Source organism: Lepidochelys olivacea (genome assembly GCF_965140295.1).
Source record: "Lepidochelys olivacea isolate rLepOli2 genome assembly, chromosome: 3".
NCBI lineage: Eukaryota > Metazoa > Chordata > Testudines > Cheloniidae > Lepidochelys > Lepidochelys olivacea.
Window position 1 is genome coordinate 92,199,801 of NC_140413.1, and position 24,797 is coordinate 92,224,597.

Below are 24,797 nucleotides of genomic sequence, written 5' to 3' on the forward strand. Positions count from 1 at the left end.
AGAGGTGGTTAGGGACTATTTAGAAAAGCTGGATGTGCACAAGTCCATGAGTCCGGACGAGTTGCATCCGAGAGTGCTGAAGGAATTGGAGGCTGTGATTGCAGAGCCATTGGCCATTATCTTTGAAAACTCGTGGCGAACCGGGGAAGTCCCGGATGACTGGAAAAAGGCTAATGTAGTGCCAATCTTTAAAAAAGGGAAGAAGGAGGATCCTGGGAACTACAGGCCAGTCAGCCTCACCTCAGTCCCTGGAAAAATCATGGAGCAGGTCCTCAAAGAATCAATCCTGAAGCACTTGCATGAGAGGAAAGTGATCAGGAACAGCCAGCATGGATTCACCAAGGGAAGGTCATGCCTGACTAATCTAATCGCCTTTTATGATGAGATTACTGGTTCTGTGGATGAAGGGAAAGCAGTGGATGTATTGTTTCTTGACTTTAGCAAAGCTTTTGACACGGTCTCCCACAGTATTCTTGTCAGCAAGTTAAGGAAGTATGGGCTGGATGAATGCACTATAAGGTGGGTAGAAAGCTGGCTAGATTGTCGGGCTCAACGGGTAGTGATCAATGGCTCCATGTCTAGTTGGCAGCCGGCGTCAAGTGGAGTGCCCCAGGGGTCGGTCCTGGGGCCGGTTTTGTTCAATATCTTCATAAATGATCTGGAGGATGGTGTGGATTGCACTCTCAGCAAATTTGCGGATGATACTAAACTGGGAGGAGTGGTAGATACGCTGGAGGGGAGGGATAGGATACAGAAGGACCTAAACAAATTGGAGGATTGGGCCAAAAGAAATCTGATGAGGTTCAATAAGGATAAGTGCAGGGTCCTGCACTTAGGACGGAAGAATCCAATGCACCGCTACAGACTAGGGGCCGAATGGCTAGGCAGCAGTTCTGCGGAAAAGGACCTAGGGGTGACAGTGGACGAGAAGCTGGATATGAGTCAGCAGTGTGCCCTTGTTGCCAAGAAGGCCAATGGCATTTTGGGATGTATAAGTAGGGGCATAGCGAGCAGATCGAGGGTTGTGATCGTTCCCCTCTATTAGACATTGGTGAGGCCTCATCTGGAGTACTGTGTCCAGTTTTGGGCCCCACACTACAAGAAGGATGTGGATATACTGGAGAGAGTCCAGCGAAGGGCAACAAAAATGATTAGGGGTCTAGAACACATGACTTATGAGGAGAAGCTGAGGGAGCTGGGATTGTTTAGTCTGCAGAAGAGAAGAATGAGGAGGGATTTGATAGCTGCTTTCAACTACCTGAAAGGGGGTTCCAAAGAGGATGGCTCTAGACTGTTCTCAATGGTAGCAGATGACAGAACGAGGAGTAATGGTCTCAAGTTGCAGTGGGGGAGGTTTAGATTGGATATTAGGAAAAACTTTTTCACTATGAGGGTGGTGAAACACTGGAATGCATTACCTAGGGAGGTGGTAGAATCTCCTTCCTTAGAGGTTTTTAAGGTCAGGCTTGACAAAGCCCTGGCTGGGATGATTTAACTGGGAATTGGTCCTGCTTCGAGCAGGGGGTTGGACTAGATGACCTTCTGGGGTCCCTTCCAACCCTGATATTCTATGATAACAGCTGGCACAAACAACAACCGCAGTAACAAATATAATGTAGCAAAATGGGAATATTTTCTTCATAGTCCAACTAGACATCAGTATAGAATATTTAGTCACTTGTGTGAGGTTACTCATATGTGTAAGTGTTTGCAACACACCATACACTCTAAATCAGTGTTTCCCAAACTTTTCTAGCAATGATACCAGTATACCAGAATCAGACATCAGTTTTACCAGCTACTGACCACCTCATTCCTCCCTTGCCCTGGAGCCAGTCACCCACCCTTTTAAAAACAAAAGGTGAAGTTGGGTTCTAATATGGTGAGCTCTGAGGGAGAGCCACTGCTTAGTGCTCATTTGACTGTGTGCTCTCTAATCTGCAATGGAACTTTCTGCACTTCAATTCCTATACCGTAATACCAGGGAGTAGAACATCAGTAAAATAGCTGAAAGGTGGACAGCCAGCCAAGTACTGGTGACAAAAGCTTAACTTTCAAAGCTAACATATGTGTAGGGACCTAACAAATTCATGGCCATGAAAAACACGTCACGGACTGTGCAATCTGATCTTGTGTGTGCTTTTACCCTATTCTATACAGATTTTACAGGGAAGACCAGCATTTCTCAAATTTGGGGTCCTGACCCAAAAGGGAGTTGTAGGGGGGGGTTGCAAGATTATTGGCGGGGGAGGGGGTGTCGCAGTATTGCCACCTTTACTTCTGTGCTGCCTTCAGAGCTGGGCACCTGGAGAGCAATGGCTGCTGATAGGACACCCAGCTCTGAAGGCAGAGCCCTGCCAGCAGTAGGGTAGTACCATGCCACTCTTACTTCTGCGCTGCTGCCTTCAGAGCTGGGCAGCCAGAGAGTGGTGGCTGCTGACCAAGGGTCCAGCTCTGAAGGCAGCAGCATAGAAGTTAGGGTGGCAATACCATACCATGCCGTCCTTACTTCTGCACTGCTGCTGAAGGTGCTGATACCTTCAGAGCTGGGTGTCCAGCCAACAGCTGCCGCTCTCCGGACACACAGCTCTGATGGCAACCCCCCCTACAATAACCTTGCTACACTCCCCTCCCCAACTCCTTTTTGGATCAGGACCCCAACAATTACTACACCGTGAGATTTCACATTTAAATATCTGAAATTATGAAATTTATTATTTTAAAAATCCTATGACCGTGAAATTGACCAAAGTGGACCGTGAATTTGGTAGGACCCTACATATGTGATAATGATTTGCCACTGCTGTATATATTTTAGGTTAGTTTAATTTCTGTTAAACACATTGGAACTTAAAAGAATGATGTGCTGTCAGTCTCACCTGAACAGTGTTTTCTGCTGTACTGAGTGCTACCTGAAGCTTTTGGCATTTTTCTCGCAGACTACCCACTTCATCCTGTACCATCTGCAATTCAGTCTTCAGTTTCCCAAGGTTCTTCCGTAAAACAGCTTCTTGGCTTTGAAACTCTCTTCTTAGCTCCACTTCCTTCTCTTTGCTGGCATGCAGGCTTTCAGCTGTAAAGAGCTGAGATCTTTTCAAAGCATCAAGTTCATGTTCATAAAAGGATTGAGCTTTGCTGAGTTTGCCTTCATACTCCTCAATGAGTTTTTTCCTCTCCTGTCTTAGCTCTTCAACTTTGCTGTTTAAATCTTCCAGTTCCAACCTGTGCAACTCCTCTAGCTTCTCTTGCCCCTTACTTAAAGTAGCATTCTGATTCTGCTGAGTTTTCAGAAGTTCTTGAATCTCCAATCTGTGTGCTGCTCTCAAGTCTTCCAGAGCTGAGCGTTTGTCTTTCTCAAACTGTACTTGCAATTGTACAAAGCTTCGTAACCTCTCCTCAAACTTCTTTCTAATCTCTTCTACTTCTCTTGACATAGTTACTACACGCTGGACATGCTGGGCTTCTGCACAAAGCTGCATATCTTCAACTCTGTCCTTGTAAGCTTCAAATTCTGTCAAGGCTTGATGTTTCATCTTTTTATGATCTTCCAATGACTCTTCCAAAACCTGAATCTTTCTCTTAAGATCCATTTCTTCAGCAACTTTACTCTTATACTGTAAGAGCTTCTCTCTTGTTTCTGCAAGAATTTGTTGGATTTCTTCTTCATGAGCATCCTTGAGGGCTTGAATAGCAGCTTCGTGTTCATCATTCTTAGTGTTTAAAGCATATATTACCTGCAAGTTTAAAACAGAATTTTATTAAAGGTATATTTTTTGATTTAGCAATAAGTCTGAATAATCTCTAAGCATTTTGACACGCTGTCACAAATAGTCACACACTTTCATGACACAAATAGAGCACCATACATTTTTAGGAATGAGACTTCATAGACCTTTTGTACCAGATATTACAGAAGTTTTATACATTTGAGCTAAACAGCATTGCTGTGCTTCTTGTACTGTGATTCTGCTAGCAAATATTCACTTGGCATTGTCATATGCAAGTACTGCAGAAGACAACGAATACTGGATATACCCAAGAACACTCAAATATTAATATAAAAGATTTGCAATTTGGATAAGAATTTTTCTGCTACAGAATAATGTATATCATGTAAACAGTAGAGCTGATTGGGAAATGGAATTTCTATCCCTTGTAAAATGTCAAGATTTTGAAAAACAAATTGTTCTTTATCAAGTTGAAAAATCCAAATTTTTCACAGGACTGAAATTCCAAAATATTTCATTTAGGACACACCAAATGCTGCTGCTTGGCAGGCAGGTGAGCTGCTTGGTGGGTGTGCTGCTGGGCTCTCCAGACTTGCCAGCTCCCTGGCAGCACAGGTTTGAGAGTTTGTTGGCTGCCCAGTTGGCAAACCAGACAGGCGGCATGCCACCTAGGGAGACAGGCAGGCTGACAGAAAACCAGGCAGGCCAGTCTTCCTAGTTTCCATCAAAAGTTTTGACAGAATTGATACATTCCTATGGAGCATTTCAATTCTGTTGAATCAGTATTTTGACAGAAAAGTGCTAATGGAATTTTTTTTTACCAGCTCTAGTAATAGTGTTAATAGTTACAAATCAACTATACAGTTTTGAAACAACCTGCATTAAATATTAAATAAGCATTTACACCTAACCCCTCATAATGTAGCTGTGTAAGGGACATTTCAGAAGCATGGTTCGAAGAGTCAAGAGACACGAAGAGAAGAGGCAAGAAAGGACACAGATCCACAACACAAACTCTTTCTTTCCAAGTAAGAGTTATATTGGAAGTCCTCAAAAATGAACCAAGTGAAAGTGGAGTCCAGAGGCCTAGGAAGAGGCAAGGGACTCATGCAAATAAAGCCTGTCCTTCTCTCTCTCTCTCTATCTCTGTGTGCGCGCGCGCAGAAAGAACCTACAGCAGCCGAAGTAACACTTGCAAGATAATAGTGAGGGACAGTCCATATTCTGCTTCTAGGTTAGGGAGGGTCTAAGCGGGCTCAGAGCAGTTCCAGTCAAAGAACAGGGGGGTCTTCCCCCCTGGATTGAAGCAACCATCTGCAGTTGTGGAACCCACTCGAATCACAAAGCTCTAGCCAGAAATGTGCATGTGCAGAAATAGGATCACGGTTTGGACCTCTGTAATATAGGGAAAAGTCCTTTGAATTCTAAAAATCTAGAGGCTTTATTTACTTTATTTAAAAAATAACACAAAAATGCACCTGTCATAAACATACAGATATGGGTAGCATAAAATCCCTCCTGGACAGCTGTACTGAATCTTTACCTGTAAGAGGTGAAGAAGCTCAAATAACCTGGTTGGCACCTGACCAAAAGGACCAATAAGGAAAGAAGATAACCTCCCTCCTCCAGATTTGAAAGTTTGTTTGTGCTCTTTGTTTGTTCCCTTTCCAGACAGAAAGAGAGACCAGGCAAAGACAACATCTCCTGAAAACATACCTGAAATGATTCATCTAAGATTACAAAAATTGTAAATAAGGCAAGGAAATGCGTCAGATTATCTTTTATTTTAGCTTGCGAATTTTCCCTATGCTAAGAGGTAGTTTTATTCCAGTTTTTGTAACGGTGAAGCTGAGTCCAGAGGCAGTCCTCTGTGTTTTAAATCTTTTTATTACCCTGTAAAGTTACCTTCCATCCTGATTTTGCAGGTGTGATTATTTTACTTTTTCTTTATCAATAAAATTCTTCTTTTAAGAACCTGATTGATTTTCAGTGTCCTAAAAAACAAAGGGTTTGGTCTGTGCTCACATTGCTAACCAATTGGTTGCTATATTATTCTCAGGCTTCCCCAGGAAAGGGGTTGAAAGGGTTTGGGAGGATATTTTGGGGGAATAGGGACTCCAAGTGACCCTTTCCTGAAATTTTGTGTAAATCACTTGGTGGTGGCAGCAATACCATCCAAAAGGACAAGGAAAGGAATTTGTGCCTTGGGGAAGTTTTTAACCTAAGCGGGTAGAATATAAGCTTAGGGGGTCTTTCATGCGGGTCCCCACATCTGTACCCCAGAGTTCAGAGTGGGGAGGGAACCCTGACAGCACCACTTCACTATCAAGATGTAAACATCCATGTCGTTTCAGTTCCATTCAAAACAGAAGGGGGGAAAAACAATGTCAAGTAGAATGGGGTACATGCTTTATTAATGAATTTAAAAAGAAGAGACAATACTTTCAAGATCTATATGCTTTTTCATATTACACTATTAATATTGTTGTGTGCAAGCAGTATGTAGGGTTTGGGGGTTTACAGCAGGTAACTCCTGTATTGGGTGAGAAATTAGTGACATAGATTTACAGTGCTTCCTTCTAGTCTATTTTAGATACAATATGTATACAGGTCCTGTTCATCTTGAATAAAATGATAAATATGACAGCAAAGCTATATGTAGGTAATTCAACCTTTAGAACCTTAGCACTTTAAGCTGAAAGCTTCTATTTCTAACCATCTCTCAGCATACAAGCTGTTTCCTGACTGTCTTCAATATCTTAATTTCTGCTCCCAAACACACATACTAATAAAATACTTTTGTATCTGCTGTTATTAAGGAATCACTAATCCGCAAGGGCCTGCCCCACATTCAGCAAGCTGGTTTCCCTATTTTTAATTGGTGCCCCATGTCTGTCTTGTCTATTCAGATTGTATGCAAGTTCTTGGGAGCAGAGACTCTTATTGTGCATATGTCAGTGACTTGCAGTCTTGGTTAGTACTTCTAGGTACTACTGGAATGCAAATAAATAATAACGTAATCCTTTCATGGAGAATTTCATATCTATCTTTCAGTAACATGCACTTTATTACCATAACGCTATCTCAGTTGCAGAACAGTACTCCCCACTATCGTGAGCAATAACTGACTGGATCTCCACTCAGACACAATGCCTAAAATAATAAGACAATTCTTTTCACACTCATTATATATGTACAGTAACTCCTCACTTAACACAATAGTTATGTTCTTGAAAAATGCAACTTTAAGTGAAATGATGTTAAGAGAATCCAATTTTCCCATAAAAATTGACGTAAATGGGGGGATTAGGTTCCAGGGATTTTTTTTCCACCAGACAAAAGACATTATATACATAGGGTTCAGAGTAACAGCCGTGTTAGTCTGTATTTGCAAAAAGAAAAGGAGTACTTGTGGCACCTTAGAGACTAACCATTTATTTGAGCATAAGCTTTCAAAGTGAGCTTATTATATTATATACAGTGTACGTTTTAAACAATTTTAAACAAAACCATTTAATACTGTACTCAGCAATGCTGATTGTGAAGCTTGGTTGAGATGGTGGAGTCAGAGGGTGAAAGAGGGTGGATCATCCGGCTGCTCCTCTTGCTGTTCTTTCCAATGTGCTCCGGGGGTGCTCAACCCCCGGCTCTGCCCCAGGCCTGCTCCCACTCCACTCCTTCCCCCAAGGCCCCACCCCTACCCCACCACTTCCTGCCCCGCTCCACCTGCTCCCCTCTAGTGTGCCGCGTCCTCACTCCCCTCTCATTCTCCCCCCCAGCCTCCTGAACACCGCGAAACAGCTGATTGCTGTGGGTGGGAGGCACAGGGAGGGAGGGGGGAGTTGCTGATCTGTGGGGCCGCTGGCAGGCAGGAGGCACTGGGGGTGGTGGAGGGGAGCTAACAGGGGGGCTGCTGGCCCACCCTAGTTTGAAGCCCTCATGGCCAAAAAACAATGTTATAAGCAAATATTGCAAAACTTTAAATGAGCTTGTTCTCTAATAGATCAGTGACGTAACAACAAAACAACGTTAACCGAGACGACGTTAAGTTATACATTACTGTGTCTGTCTACTTTGTTTCTAACAAACTTCTTCATATAAAATCTCACAGATGACAACTAAAATAATAAATGTCTTAACATGGAGTGCCTCCTGTCCATTCTTATCTCCAGTATTTCCTGCTGCAATTAACTTCAATGTACTTAGCAGAAAAGATCCCCAGAATCAGAGATGCTTTTTGTACAGCACAACCACCAGAGCCAACTAACAACACCACCATCAGACCACCACCATTCTCAGCTTGACCATTTGACTCATCAGGAAGTCCCTGAGGCAAGTCCAAACCACCGCATGCGTATCTGATGCCTCCCTTTTCTGCCTTGTGAATGAGCACCTGGGCCAGCTATTAATATACATAATCAATGACTCCTTTGAAAAAGGCAACTTATTCTCTCTAAAACACGTTGTAGTCCAACCAGTTAATTGCTTCATGCAACTGACTTTATTAACTACTTCCCAGTGCTCAATAATGGGAGCTTGGGCAAGGTAATTACAAAACTAGAGAAAAAAAACCTCCAGCTATACCCAACCTCTGCCAGTATCCTGGTCTCATCATTACCTGGATTTTTTATACTGATGTGCCACAGAAATGACACTAGTCACACTAGCACAATGGTTTTCAACCTGTGGCCCAATCAGCACACAGCTGCGGCCCATGTGACATCCTCAGGGCCAGGTAGTATTGGATGTGGCCCACAATGGTAAATAGATTGAGAACCACTGCACTAGTGGATGATGTTCTAGAACTGGTGGCGTCACCATTCGTATTGCTGGATCTCTCAACAGCATTCAACATGGTTAATTATGAGGTTTTGCTATCAGGTCTTAAAGATTTGCCACAGGTGGACGGAAATTGTGAACTCTCTCAGATTCTCTCTCTCAACCCACTATAAGAAAAAGTTCAGACTCCAGAGCTCTCATCTGTGGTGCCCTTCAAGACCCCCATCTCCCCACCCCCGCTCTATATCATTTAACCTTTCTGTTATTGAATATTCCAGAAACACAGTGGCCAGGAAAACTGGCTAGTCAAGAGGCTTCCATGAACCCTGATGGATACAGACTTGGCAACAATAATCCATACTTTCATGCCCCCTAGGCTTAACTACTTAATACACTATATACTTGGGAATCTGTTGATCATTTCCCTTTAGTCTGAAGACTGTTCTGCAGTAGAGAGCTAAATTTCTCTGCTGGTATCCAAACCTTACACACAGATTTAAAAAAAGTATAGGAAAAAAATTTCAGCGAAACCAAAACCAGTATTTCCGTTGGGTAGGTTGGGGAAGGTTGTGATGAGGTATTAATTAGTCTAGTGAGGTTTGGAACATCCCGAGGTAAATGTTAGCATGGTTTCATAACAATTTTTTTAAAGCTATTGTCGACACCAGTTACTTTCTAAAATGTTGTCTGTAAATCACAGTATGACATACATCAGTGAGTCACTGTTTTTCCCATATTATAAAATTATAGAAGATTTTTTAAAAAGATGCTTTGACGAAGAGCAGGTCATTTAAATTATTCCCTTGAATTACTAAATTTCTCACTAGAGTTCAGTTTGTTATATTAGTCAGATATTTTTATTTATATTAACCCTTCAAGCCATGATGCTATTTATAGTTCGTAAGAAGCGATTAACTTAGTTTAGTGTATTTTAAAACAAACAGCAAAAAATTAAACTAAAAATATTACATTAACGTGTTACAAATCTAATAGATCCAGAAAAAAGCACAGGCAGTACTATTATCATAGAGCCCACCTTCAGGGGCTGCAATGTTGCCAACTCTCATGATTTTATGAAGAGTCTCAAGCTATTTGGTGTTTTTCCTAAAGCCCCAGCTCCTGAATTCATATGATTATGCAAGACTTTTAGCTTTCATTTGAAAAATAGCAAGCTTTTCGCTCTCATAGTTGTGGTGAAAAGCTTGAAAATGTGGGAGAAATCCTGGACCTGCTGAAGTCAATAGCAAAACTCCCACTGACTTCAATAGGGTCAGGATTTGATTCTAAATGGCCAAGGCCCAGAAGGCAAATAACCCGACCTTTATTGTTATATAACACCTCATGATTTTAAGCTAATCTCATGATTTTTTTCAGATTCAGATTCATGATTCTGTAATACATGAAGTTAGTAATGCTTCGGTGAGCTGTGAGAGATCCACAGAACGCAGCCACCTTGCCATCCTTGAAAAAGGTGTAGCATGCACTTTCCTTGCAAATGGGCCCAGTTCTTCTAGGTGGCACTGAGAAAGGTAGCTTCATGCCCTTTGGGAAGATCAGTCCTTGCTAAATCCTGCTGTCCCCCCACCCAGCACCTTTTGAATCTCTGAAACTAGTGGTTTTCTCTCAATCACCACTACTAAAATTCCTTCTTGTAATTTCCCACCTCTACTACTATAACTTAATTGTCATCAGCTTCTCCCTGTCCTTTGACTCCCACCTTCAGGCTGTTCGAAAGAATAACATTCTTCTCCCACTACTCTGTGAATAGAAAAGGAGGACTTGTGGCACCTTAAAGACTAACAAATTTATTTGAGCATAAGCTTTCGTGAATACATCTCTCCCCTCTGTCTTATATCTATTTGTTTTTAAGCATTCAGTTCAAGTTTTTCATTCTCATCTTCAAAAATCCTCTTCGACTTCATCCATACCTCCATATTTGAATTCATTTCTTCCTAAATCCTGTCCCATTTTCTACTACACAGAGTGAACAACATTTTGGGTATTCTTTCTTTTAAATCGAAAAACCTAAAAATCTTATTTAATTTTGTTTTAAAATGTTGCAGGCTAGTTATGCTTAATAGATTTGTTCTTTTTTTCTTTTAAAACAGAATAGACATTATTTATTTTTATTTCCCACGTATATTAGCTAATATAGGGATGGGTAAACTTTTGGGCCCAAGGGCCACATCTGGATGGAGAAATTGCATGCAGGGCCATGAATGTAGGGCTGGGGCAGGGAGTAGGGGTGCGGAAGGGAGTGCGGTGTGCAGGAAGGGGCTCAGGGAAAGGGTTTGGGGCAGAGGAGGGGTGCAGGGTGTACGAGGAGGCTCATGGAAGGGGGTTGGGGTGCAGGGAAAAGTGCGGGAGGAGGGCTCAGGGCAAGGAGTTGGGGTGCAGGAGGGGTATGGGGTGTGGCCGGGGTTTGGAGTACAGGTAGAGTGCGGCAGGGGGCTCAGAGCAGGGAGTTGGGGTGTGGGGTGCAAGAGGGGATCCAGCCTGGCACTGCTTACCTGGACTATTCCCAGGCAATGGGAGTTGCAAGGGGAGGTACCCACAGACGAGGGCAGTGCATGGAGCCCTCTGTCCCCCTCCCCCAGGGGCCGCAGGGACATGGTGCCATCTGCTTTTGAGAGCAGCGCGGGGCCTGTGGTGCCACAGGGGTGGCAATCCCATGGGCAGGATCCAAAGCCCTGACAGGCCAGATCCAGTCCGTGGGCCGTAGTTTGCCCACCCTGAGCTAATATATTGGCTGTTCTATACCTTTAAAATATTTAACCTGGATACCAGGGCTTTAGAATGATAACAAAAAATAAGTTTCAAGTACTGTGTGTGTGCGCTCAAAGATTTTTTAAAAATTAATCAAAATGTATATATGGTATAGATCGTGGATATAGTGCTGGAACCACCAGCAAGTGTGAACCAAAGGACAGGCAGTGCCATTTCTACTGACATATTTCCCAATTCAATTCTGGCCCTTCAGGGATGATTGAGCCAGCTGTGAGGATGGAGAACTGACAGAGGAAAGAATAGGGAAGAGGAAAGAAAGGATCAGATCAGTGACTAAGGGTATGTCTACACTACGAAATTAGGTTGAATTTATAGAAGTCGGTTTTTTTGAAATCGGTTTTATATATTCGAGTGTGTGTGTCCCCACAGAAAATGCTCTAAGTGCATTAAGTGCATTAACTCGGCGGAGCGCTTCCACAGTACCGAGGCAAGCGTCGACTTCTGGAGCGTTGCACTGTGGGTAGCTATCCCACAGTTCCCGCAGTCTCCGCTGCCCATTGGAATTCTGGGTTGATATCCCAATGCCTGATGGGGCTAAAACATTGTCGCGGGTGGTTCTGGGTACATATCGTCAGGACCCCGTTCCCACCCTCCCTCCCCCCGTGAAAGCAAGGGCAGACAATCATTTCGCGCCTTTTTTGTCTGCTGCCAGCCAAAGATGTAAAGGATCGATGGAGTGGGTCAGAACAAGAAATAGACCAGATTTGTTTTGGACTCATTTTCCTCCTCCCCTGTCTAGATCACACTGCAGTCAGTCACAGAGAAGGCGCAGCGAGGTTAATCTAGCCATGTATCAATCAGAGGCCAGGCTAACCTCCTTGTTCCAATAACAACGATAACTTTGGTGCACCATTTCTTATTGGAACCCTCCGTGCAGTCCTGCCTGAAATACTCCTTGATGTACAGGCACACCCTTTGTTGATTTTAGCTCCCTGAAGCCAACCCTGTAAGCCGTGTCGTCAGTCGCCCCTCCCTCCGTCAGAGCAACGGCAGACAATCGTTCCGCGCCTTCTTTCTGTGCGGACGCCATACCAAGGCAAGCATGGAGGCCGCTGAGCTCATTTTGGCAATTAGGAGCACATCAACCACCACACGCATTATCCAGCAGTATATGCAGCACCAGAACATGGCAACGCGATACCGGGCGAGGAGGCGACGTCAGCGCGGTCCCGTGAGTGATCAGGACATGGACACAGATTTCTCTGAAAGCATGGGCCCTGCCAATGCATGCATCATGGTGCTAATGGGGCAGGTTCATGCTGTGGAACGCCGATTCTGGGCTCGGGAAACAAGCACAGACTGGTGGGACCGCATAGTGTTGCAGGTCTGGGACGATTCCCAGTGGCTGCGAAACTTTCGCATGCGTAAGGGCACTTTCACGGAACTTTGTGACTTGCTTTCCCCTGCCCTGAAGCGCATGAATACCAGGATGAGAGCAGCCCTCACAGTTGAGAAGCGAGTGGCGATAGCCCTGTGGAAGCTTGCAACGCCAGACAGCTACCGGTCAGTTGGGAATCAATTTGGAGTGGGCAAATCTACTGTGGGGGCTGCTGTGATGCAAGTAGCTCACGCAATCAAAGATCTGCTGATATCAAGGGTAGTGACCCTGGGAAATGTGCAGGTCATAGTGGATGGCTTTGCTGCAATGGGATTCCCTAACTGTGGTGGGGCTATAGACGGAACCCATATCCCTATCTTGGCACCAGAGCACCAAGCCGGCGAGTACATAAACCGCAAGGGGTACTTTTCGATAGTGCTGCAAGCTCTGGTGGATCACAAGGGACGTTTCACCAACATCAACATGGGATGGCCGGGAAAGGTGCATGACGCTCGCATCTTCAGGAACTCTGGTCTGTTTCAAAAGCTGCAGGAAGGGACTTTCTTCCCAGACCAGAAAATAACTGTTGGGGATGTTGAAATGCCTATATGTATCCTTGGGGACCCAGCCTACCCCTTAATGCCATGGCTCATGAAGCCGTACACAGGCAGCCTGGACAGTAGTCAGGAGCTGTTCAACTACAGGCTGAGCAAGTGCAGAATGGTGGTAGAATGTGCATTTGGACGTTTAAAGGCGCGCTGGCGGCGTTTACTGACTCGCTTAGACCTCAGCGAAACCAATATTCCCACTGTTATTACTGCTTGCTGTGTGCTCCACAATATCTGTGAGAGTAAGGGGGAGACGTTCATGGCGGGGTGGGAGATTGAGGCAAATCGCCTGGCTGCTGGTTACGCGCAGCCAGACACCAGGGCGGTTAGAAGAGCTCAGGAGGGCGCGGTACGCATCAGAGAAGCTTTGAAAACCAGTTTCATGACTGGCCAGGCTACAGTGTGAAAGTTCTGTTTGTTTCTCCTTGATGAAACCCCCCGCCCCTTGGTTCACTCTACTTCCCTGTAAGCTAACCACCCTCCCCTCCTCCCTTTAATCACCGCTTGCAGAGGCAATAAAGTCATTGCTACTTCACAGTCATGCATTCGTTATTCATTCATCACACAAATAGGGGGATGACTACCAAGGTATCCCAGGAGGGGTGGTGGAGGAGGGAAGGAAAATGCCGCACAGCACTTTAAAAGTTTACAACTTATTGAATGACAGCCTTCTTTTTTTTGGGCAATCCTCTGTTGTGGAGTCGCTGGTTGGCCGGAGGCCCCCCCACCGCGTTCTTGGGCGTCTGGGTGTGGAGGCTATGGAACTTGGGGAGGAGGGCGGTTGGTTACAGAGGGGCAGCAGTGGCAGTCTGTGCTCCAGCTGCCTTTGCTGCAGCTCAACCATACACTGGAGCATTCTGGTTTGATCCTGCAGCAGCCTCAGCATTGAATCCTGCCTCCTCTCATCACGCTGCCGCCACATTTGAGCTTCAGCCCTGTCTTCAGCCCGCCACTTACTCTCTTCAGCCCTCCACCTCTCCTCCCGGTCATTTTGTGCTTTCCTGCACTCTGACATTATTTGCCTCCACGCATTCGTCTGTGCTCTGTCAGTGTGGGAGGACAGCATTAGCTCGGAGAACATTTCATCTCGAGTGCGTTTTTTTTTCTTTCTAAGCTTCACTAGCCTCTGGGAAGGAGAAGATCCTGTGATCATTGAAACACATGCAGCTGGTGGAGAAAAAAAAAGGGACAGCGGTATTTAAAAAGACACATTTTATAAAACAGTCGCTACACTCTTTCAGGGTAAACCTTGCTGTTAACATTACATACATAGCACATGTGCTTTCGTTACAAGGTCGCATTTTGCCTCCTCCCACCGCGTGACTACCCCCTCAACCCTCCCCTCTCCCCGTGGCTAACAGCGGGGAACATTTCTGTTCAGCCACAGGCAAACAGCACAGCAGGAATGGGCTATACTGAGTGTCCCTGAAGAAAAGCACCCTATTTCAACCAGGTGACCATGAATTATATCTCACTCTCCTGAGGATAACACAGAGAGAGAAAGAACGGATTTTGGTTGAATGCCAGCAAACATACACTGCAATGCTTTGTTCTACAGTGATTCCCGAGTATGTGTTACTGGCCTGGAGTGATAAAAGTGTCCTACCATGAAGGACGAAATAAGGCTGCCCTCCCCAGAAACCTTTTGCAAAGACTTTAGGACTACATCTAGGAGAACCGCAAATGCCAGGGCAAAGTAATCCTTTCACATGCTTGCTTTTAAACCATGTATAGCATTTTAAAAGGTACACTCACCAGAGGTCCCTTCTCCGCCTGCTGGGTCCAGGAGGCAGCCTTGGGTGGGTTCGGGGGGTACTGGCTCCAGGTCTAGGGTGAGAAACAGTTCCTGGCTGTCGGGAAAACCGGTTTCTCCGCTTGCTTGCTGTGAGCTATCTACAACCTCCTCCTCCTCATCTTCTTCGTCCCCAAAACCTGCTTCCATATTGCCTCCATCTCCATTGAAGGAGTCAAACAACACGGCTGGGGTAGTGGTGGCTGAACCCCCTAAAATGGCATGCAGCTCATCATAGAAGCGGCATGTTTGGGGCTCTGACCCAGAGCGGCTGTTCGCCTCTCTGGTTTTCTGGTAGGCTTGCCTCAGCTCCTTCAGTTTCACGCGGCACTGCTTCGGGTCCCTGTTATGGCCTCTGTCCTTCATGCCCTGGGAGATTTTCACAAAGGTTTTGGCATTTCGAAAACTGGAACGGAGTTCTGATAGCACGGATTCCTCTCCCCAAACAGCGATCAGATCCCGTACCTCCCGTTCGGTCCATGCTGGAGCTCCTTTGCGATTCTGGGACTCCATCATGGTCACCTGTGCTGATGAGCTCTGCATGGTCACCTGCAGCTTGCCACGCTGGCCAAACAGGAAATGAGATTCAAAAGTTCGCGGTTCTTTTCCTGTCTACCTGGCCAGTGCATCTGAGTTGAGAGTGCTGTCCAGAGCGGTCAGAATGGAGCACTCTGGGATAGCTCCCGGAGGCCAATAACATCGAATTGTGTCCACAGTACCCCAAATTCGAGCTGGGAACGTCGATTTAAGCGCTAATCCACTTGTCAGGGGTGGAGTAAGGAAATCGATTTTAAGAGCCCTTTAAGTCGAAATAAAGGGCTTCACTGTGTGGACGGGTGCAGGTTTAAATCGATTTAACGCTGCTAAATTCGACCTAAAGTCCTAGTGTAGACCAGGGCTAAGTCAGAATCAGACTTCTACAGGCATGTTCACTCTAAAGATAGCAACTCACAACTACCATTTTTTGTACAACATGCAAGCTCACATTAAGTCCTCCAACACTCTCCTACTATATATTAATAACTATTTTCTGTTCTTTATTCTCTAGTGCTTATTGTAGTACTGTTTGGAATTATGTATCCACTTAAATTAAACTTCTGAACCCCAGGAACAAGTGAATGACTCAAATTCAGACCTCACCAGAACTGAGACAGAGCAAGAATATATTTATTCAAAATCCTACAAGAGAGTTTCATTCATTCTTAGACATCTAGTAGTCAGTTCAATGACTTTAAATATTGCATTAAACCAGCTGCCTAATCACTGTAGAGTTTTCTGTAGGTATCCTGCCAAAGGGGAGTTTTAAAGAGGAATTTGATGGAAGACAATGAATCTGAAGGAAGTCTTGCAGATATTTACAGGGATCTCTTCCCACATATAAGAGGTGGCATGGAAGAAAGCATCAAGGTGCTTGTTGGAAAATTTTAAAAATTGTCAGGAGACTGGCATCACTTGCCAAACTAAGGCACGGCTTGACATTTCAATATGATTTAAAAAGTGATAGGTAGGGTGGGGATAGGCCTAGAAGAAGGGCCTTAAAAGTCAAGAAAAGTAGTTGGCATTTGATGCAATAAAGAATATGGAGCTAGCAGACCAATCCAGAGGGGAGTGATATGGTTTAAGTGAAAAGCCAGGAAACTGATCATTGTAGTAGCATTCTGAGTGGATATTAATTGCTCAAAAACTGTTAATCCAGAGTTAAGGACGATGCCTTGTGCCCTTCCAGAATGCGGAGAGTGGACAACCTTAAACCACTGAAAAACAGGAAATACAAAATTAAGGTAACTGTCGCAACTCCTTCCCCCCTCCTCCTGAAAGTAACACCACCACAACCTTCTCTCTACCCCTCTAAATAAAACCCCGTAATTTGACAGGACCAGATTACCAGGGTCAGATTCAGATCAGGTCAGAAAACAACCAGACTCTCTCAAGTTCAGGTTGCCTCTGATGACCTTCTCCTGCCTATGTGGTGAGGGAGATGGCACTTGCCCCTACCACCTTGCTGCACTGTGTTTGCTGCAGATTGAGTGTGCTGATAAATTGCAGCACACACAATGTAAGAAGAGTCTGCAGCTTGCAAGAGCTGACTGAGGAGATATCTGAGCAATTATCTTCGAAAACTCATAGAAGACAGGAGAGATTCCAGAGGACTGGAAGAGGGCAAAAATAGTACTAAACTATAAAAAGGGAAATAAGAACATTCCAGGGAGTTACGGACCAATCATCTTAACTTCAGCACCTGGAAAGATAATGGCGCAAATAATCAAATAATCAATTTGCAAACACCTAGAAGATAAGGTGATAAGTAACAATCAATCAACATAGATTTGTCATGAACAAATAATATCAAACCAACCTAATAGCTCTCTTTGACAGGGTAACAAACCTTGTAGATGGGGGGGGGGAGGGGGAAGCGGTAGATGTGGTATATCTTGACTTTACTTAGGATTTTGATACTGTCCCACTTGAACTTCTCATAAACAAACTAGGAAATTACAACCTAGATGGAGCTACTATAAGCATGGTGCATAACTGGTTGGACAACCATTACCAGAGAGTACTTATCAGTGGTCCACAGTCAAACTAGAAGGGCATACTGAGTGGTCCTACAGCAATCGGTCCTGGGTCCGGTTCTTTCAATATCTTCATACATTATTTAAATAATGACATGGGGAGTACACTTATAAAGTTTGTGGACAATATCACGCTGGTGGGGAGGGGGGTTGCAAGTGCTTTGGAGGGTAGGATTAAAATTCAAAATGATCTGGACAAACTGGAGAAATGGTCTGAAGTAAACAGGATGAAATTCGGTAAGACAAATGCAAAGTACTCCACTTAGGCAGGAACAATCAATTGTACATATACAAATTGGAAAATGACTGCCTAGGAAGAAGTACTGTGGAAAGGGATCTGTGGGTTACAGTTGATCACAAGCTAAATAGGAGTCAACAGTATAACACTGTTGCAAAAAAAGCGATCATCATTCTGGGATATATTAGCAGGAGTGCTATAAATGAGCCATGAGAAAATTTTTCCCACTCTACTCCCCGCTGGTAAGGCCTACTGTGTCCAATTCTGGGTGCCACATTTCAGGAAAGATGTGGACAAACTGGGGATAATCCAGAGAGGAGCAATACAAACATTTACAGGTCTAGAAACCATGATCCATGAGGAAAGACTGAATAAATTAGGTTTCAGTCTACAGAAGAGAAGACTGGTGGGGGAGAGGGGTGTAGGACATGATAACAGTTTTCAAGCACATAAAAGGTTGTTACAAGGAGAAGGGTCAAAAACTGTTCTCCTTAACTTTTGAGGACAAGACAAGAAGCAATGGGCTTAAATTGCAGCAAGGGAGGCTTAGGTTGGACATTAGGAAAAATTTCTTAACTGTCAAGGTAATTAAGCACTCGAACAAACTGCCTAAGGAGGCTGTGGAATCCTCGGCACAAATGTTCCCTCTAATTTTTGACAGGCTGTGTGCGCAAAATTTTCTTCTGTACAAGTTGTTGTGCTTCTATGCAAATTTTTGTGCACACGGTGTTTTGCCGTGTGCACGGGGTTTAGGATCTGTGTGCGTGCGCACACGCGCACAGGTTAGAGGGAACAGTGCTCGGCACTGGACGTTTTTATGAACAGGTTAGACAAACACCAGTCAGGAAATGGTCTAGTTATTACTTAGTTCTGCCTTGAAGTGCAGGAGACTGGACTAGATGACCTTCAGAGGTCCCTTCCAGTCCTACACATCTCTGATTTTTATAATACAGCAACATCCATGTGAGGAAAGCCAGACAAAAGCAACACACTCGAATGAACTCCTACAGAAAAATGATAAAAGACATGAAAACCCTATCACCTGTGCACAAACACATTTCACAAGCAATCACTCCATATCTGATCTCTCAGTACTTGTCCTCTTTAACATGAACATCATATTCAAAAGATGAGCCTTGGAACTTAAATTCATAACTCTGTTGGACACTAAAAACCAAAAACTCAGACACTGTTATAAACCTTTCCATAACTCTTGTTCTTCAAGATGTGTTTTTCATGTCCATTCGAGAACCCACCCTCCTACCCTTTTGTCAGAGTTGATGGCAAGAAGAAACTGAGAGGGTGGCGGGGTGGCAGGTTACTATATATTGTGCCATGAACGCACCACTTCAGGGGGCACCAGAGCTGAACTGATGGATACCACCGAGGGAAAAACTTTCCAGCAATGGTGCATGCAGCACACACATACCTACACTGGAATGGACATGAGCAAGCAATCCAAGAAGAACGGATAGTGTCGTAAATCTGTTCATGAAAAGGAAGGCTCTGGATGCCAAGGAATTCAGGGATGTCCCTATAAATTATATGTTCCGAACTGGAGTTAGTGTGGATTTTCCAGTGTTCAGATGAAGACCCAAGCCCAAGAAGAGAGAAAGTACCTTTCATGTGGCAGATAACACTTCTTTGTACAACTGACCCTTGAGCAACCAATCGTTGAGGTAGAGGAATACTATGATCAACTGACAATGCAGGCAGGCAACCAGCTCCGACAGAACTTTTGAAAACTCTTTTGGAGCCAAAGAGAGACCAAAAGGGAGGTACCAGATACTGAAAATGATCCTGGCCTTTGAGAAAATGCAGGAATCTTTTGTGGGATGGGCATATTGCTACATGGAAATATGCATCTTGATGGTTGAGGGCCAAAAACCAATCCCCTGAATCCATAGAAGGAATTATAGCTGCCAGAGTCACCATCCTGAACATTTGAGATCTCATAAGTTTATGAGTCTTGGATCTAAGTTTGGTCTCCACCCTCCATTTTTCTTTGGCACAAGAAAGTGCCTCGAGTAGAAGCCCCTTCCTCATTGCTGAGCAGGGACTGGCTCTAGTGATCCTAAACAAAAAAGGGGGTTTATCTTCGGTCTTAGTAGGAACTTAGGAGAAGGGTGCCTGAAGAGGACAGAGAAGGGGAACGAGGAGAAGGAGATAGGTAGAATGGATGGGGCAGCCCAATGATATTATTTCTAGCACCCATTTGTCGGAGGAGATATGGAAACGGAAGAGTCAGTCCCCAAATGGGGGGAGGTGGGCAAATCATTGTAGCTAACAAGATAAAGAGAGGGGAGGGTCTGAATCCCCCACCATCCCATCAGAACTAATGCTTCAAAGATGAAGCCTGCTCTAAACTTGTATCAGGTGGGTTAGAGGATCTTTTTCTCTGGTACATGTCTCTTTCTAGGAGGTTGCATCGGTCTCTGAAAACCAGAGAATTGCATCTGGGAGGATCTTGAGCTATTTGTAATCTACTGACTTTTCTCCTGTTAGCAGGAGTACAGATGCCTAACGAATGCAATGTGGCCCTGGAGTCTTTAAGAGTATTCAGCAACTCATAGGTATTCTCTGTGAACAATTTCAGCTCATCAAACAGGAGATCCTATACTGTATTCTGAACTTCTCCGAGAAAACCAGATAACTGTAGCCAGGGGGCCTAGTTCATCGCTGCTGCTGTGGAGATGGAATGGGCTGTGGTATCTGGAGCATCAATGTCCAATTCCTGAAGAAATGTCCTAGCTAGTAACTGCCCCTCAGCATTGGTAGCCTAAAATTGTTCCCTTTGGTCTGGGATATTCAAGATATTGAATAAAGGAGTTGAATTTTGCATAATTTGTAAAGTTGTATTTGGCCATCAGTGCCTGGTAATTCATAATGCGGAATTGTAGGGACTTACCGATGAGTAAGATTTTCTCCCAAGAAGGTCCAGGAACTTCTGGTCTCTATCATAAGGATGGACTTATAACAGTGTTTGTCTTGTTTGTTTACTGCATCAGAGAGTAGGATGGAGAGTGAGAAAATAGGAACTCAGAGTCCTTAGTCAGAACATAATATCATCTCTCTTACACATGGATGTTACTGTAGCTGGGGTTTGCCAAATAGTTTTCACAGGTTTCAGCAGAGGCTCAGTGATAGGAGGTGAAACTCTGAATGGTGTTGCAGCGTGAAAAATATCCAACAGCTTGTACTGGGATTCTTTGACCTCCTCACGAGGTATCTGTAGAGAGTCTGCCATCTGTTTAATGAGATCTTAAAACTGCCAAAAAAAATCAGCCAGCCAGCCACAGCTGGAGAAGACGACATTACTGCCTCATCTGGTGAAGATGACATGATGGTAGTCTGAGAGGTAGCTTCTTTATCTGCCCTAGTCTCTTGATCCTTGAAGATTTCCTCCTGTTGCTGGGGAAGAGAAGCCTGAGTCTCCCTATTATCCCGATGGGAGAGGGTCGGGAGCCCAGAGAACTGCCAGCAATAAGCTGCAATATAGGATTCCAATATGCCACTGAAGACCATAAGGGGAAAGGGGTGGCATCCAGAGTTGCTCCCAGCAGAAGTGATGAGGTCCCTAGACATCTTTCCAGTCTCTTCAAGAAAGGGGGTTTCTATATGAGTTTATAGGAGAGCCTGGAACGGGGATCAGTGATACTGAACCAAGGTCTCCATCATCATCCTTTTATTCCTCTAATGGGGCAGCTACAACTGAAAAGGGAGGTGATGGTACTGGGAATGAATAAGAGTCCAATGACTGTGATTCTCAATATCAAGAGATGCTCGGTACCTACCAGCAATGGAGACTCTGGTTCAGTCACTGATGCGTCCTTTGGATACCTTGTCTTGTAGCACCAAGTGGACTTGTGGCACTGAATGAGGCTGTGATACTGACAGACCAGTATTCTTGTCCCTGCAGGACAGTACCAATGGTTCTGAGCACTTCACAGGCAGTGCTGATGTAGATGGAGCCTGTCTTACATAGTACTGAAGAGCTCAATAAAGGGGAATGGGAGAGGAGTTAAGACAAACTGTACCGATATTCTGTTTGCACTGACCATCTCTGCTGGATGATACCAGAGCCTTCTCAGTCCTATATTTGCTCTTGGAGCTGAGCTATTTTCTTGCTTTGCTGATACCCGAGGAGCCCTTTGCTGCTATGGTACCAAGCTTCAAAAACAAAGTCTCTGAGGTTGTTGACACGGTCAGCAAGTGAGATCTTTTTGAGATTTGTGCCTTTAAAAGGAAATTAGAGCTCCTCCTTTTAGGATCTTCAGATAAGGTTTCTGAGGCTTTCCCCTTTCCAGGGGGGTAATGTGCTGAGGTTGAAAGGGCACTACAGACCCCCCAGGAACTGATGTACAGGGGAAGTGACCTGGCTCCGAAGCAGGGCAAAGGAAGTGCTCCATCCTTAACAGTCACAGCTTGATTTCACAGTTCTTCTGTGCCTTGGATTTGAGGGATAAACAGAAGTTCCATGTCCTGCAGGACATGGGACTCTCCTGGGCAGTGAATGCACTTAGAATGTCTATCACTAACCAGGATAGCTTCTCTAAAAATGAGGCAATGTTTAAACCCTGATGAACCTGGCATGCTCCTCACAGGGAGGATTTCCCCAGAGAAAATGAAACATTTTTCAATAGCCAGTTACTAACTAAACTAAATAGAATGAACTCAGCAGGCAGCACAGTGCAGACACAGTGTCACGCTGAGGTGGCCGACAAGGACCTGAGGGCAGTTCATCCACACAGCCTGATATAGCCTCGGTGAGGGGCACGAGACTATTTGCCGTGCACGTGGGCTGAACAGACATTTCTAAAGAAAGTATCTGACGAAAGGTGCACGGGGCAAATATGGACCTGAAGTGAAGCACGCACGGGGACACTAGAGAAAAACATCTTCTCTCCAAGGGTTATACTTCATACAGAAAACCCTTGCCCATTCCCATATGTTTTCACTAGTAGCTGTTGTTGAGATTCCCTCAGATGTCTTTCTACACGTTTTTTCAATAACTTAGTTTGACTCCAGATTTCATCACTCAAGTATCTTTATTTGGCATACAGCAAAGCTATGCTAAGTTGATCAGACTCAAATGTAGGGGGTGGGTATAGGGCATACCATGCATCCAAAGTTACATAAAAAACTTCTTCCTTTATATACTGTGACAAAGTTCCTCCTCTACCTTTGTGGGTCTTGCGCTTATTGGCGGATTTGCTCGCCTTGGAGATTCACAGCAGCCCTCAGTTTGGCCATTTTCGTGAACCCACAGTCCAGGTTGACGACTCCTGTGTCTGACCAGGAGTTGGGAGGTTTGGGGGGAACCCAGGCCCGCCCTCTACTCCAGGTTCCAGCCCAGGGCCTTGTGGAATGCAGCTGTCTAGAGTACCTCCTGGAACAGCTGTGCGACAGCTACAACTCCCTTGGCTACTTCCCCATGGCCTCCTCCCAACACCTTCTTTATCCTCACCATAGGACCTTCCTCCTGCTGTCTGATAATGCTTGTACTCCTCAGTCCTCCAACAGTATGCATTCTAACTCTCAGCTCCTAGCACCTCTTGCTCCCAGCTCCTTACCCGTGCACCACAAACTGAAGTGAGCTCCTTTTTAAACCCAGGTGCCCTGATTAGCCTGCCTGAATTGATTCTAGCAGCATCTTGATTAGCTGCAGGTGTTCTAATCAGCCAGTCTGTCTTAATTGTTTCCAGAAGGTTCCTGATTGTTCTGGAACCTTCCCTGTTACCTTACCCAGGGAAAAGGGACCTACTTAACCTGGGGCTAATATATCTGTCTTCTATCACTCTCCTATAGCCATCTGGCCCGACCCTGTCACAATACATTTACACATTACACTGGATCTACTGAACATTGCATTATAGGTTTGGGGATTGTCTTTGGTTACTTTGTAGGACTCAGTTCCTGCACAGCATGCTCTGTCCACACACTATCCATGAATGACTTATTCTTAACCTCATCTTACATTTCAGTCTCGTTTTGCCCATTGTTAACTTGTCCATTGTAAATGATTCCCTGGGTGTTCCCCCCTTAATTTAGCTAGCAGAGACATTCTGTCTCTTAGCTTACTGGTCCATTTACCTATTTTAGTTAGCACTGACATTTTGTTTCCAGCCTGCTGATCCATTTACCTCCCTAATACCATCTCCCAAGAAATGAGGCCTCATCCATGTCTACTTACATCAAGCCAGGCATACAGTTGTAAAACAAACTGAACTAAAGGCTTTCTCCTTTAAAAAAAATTGACAAATTAAAAAGATTAACATCTTTAAGTGCAAATCTACTGATGAAAGTACTCTTCAACTAGCAGTTGTGGAGTAAACTAGTGTTACTCTGTGGCCAACTGCTGTATCTGAAATGAAAAGTTACACCTCAACCCCTTCTTTAAGTAAGTTTTCTGTTAGAATGAAAATCAGTAACTTTTTTTTTTAAAAATCCTTCCCTACATCTCTACACAATATTATTTGCAAACTGGACACCATTAAATTAGGCTTGAATAAAGACGGGGAGTGGATGTGTCATTACACAAAGTAAAATTATTTCCCCATGTTTATTTTTCCTCCCTACACTTCCTCACATGTTCTTGTCAACTGCTGGAAATGGCCCATCTTGATCATCACTACAAAAGGTTTTTTTTCCTCTCCTGCAGGTAATAGCTCACCTTACCTGATCACTCTCGTTACAGCGTGTATGGTAACACCCATTGTTTCATGTTTTCTGTGTATATAAAATCTCCCCACTGTATTTTCCACTGCAGGCATCCGATGAAGTGAGCTGTAGCTCACAAAAGCTTATGCTCAAATAAATTTGTTAGTCTCTAAGGTGCCACAAGAACTCCTTTTCTTTTTGCGGATACAGACTAACACGGCTGTTACTCTGAAACCTAACAATATTTTAGTTAACTTAGTGCCTAAGAAGGTACTTGTAGAATATCTTCATTAATGATCTGGAGGATGATGTGG

General features: G+C 44.4%; 1 protein-coding gene across 10 annotated transcripts in view; it reads right to left on the minus strand.

Annotated features, from left to right (window-relative positions):
- FAM184A (family with sequence similarity 184 member A) overlaps positions 1-24,797 on the minus strand; it is a 167,335-nt gene that overhangs the window by 99,678 nt on the left and 42,860 nt on the right. For all 10 annotated transcript variants that reach the window (XR_014710776.1, XR_014710777.1, XR_014710778.1 and 7 more), the window contains exon 2: positions 2,880-3,734. Coding sequence is in view for 6 of the 10 variants with exons in the window: in XM_084622832.1 (XP_084478958.1) it covers positions 2,880-3,734 (855 nt within the window). In the remaining 4 variants the exon portion in view is untranslated. The remainder of the gene's footprint in view (positions 1-2,879; positions 3,735-24,797) is intronic.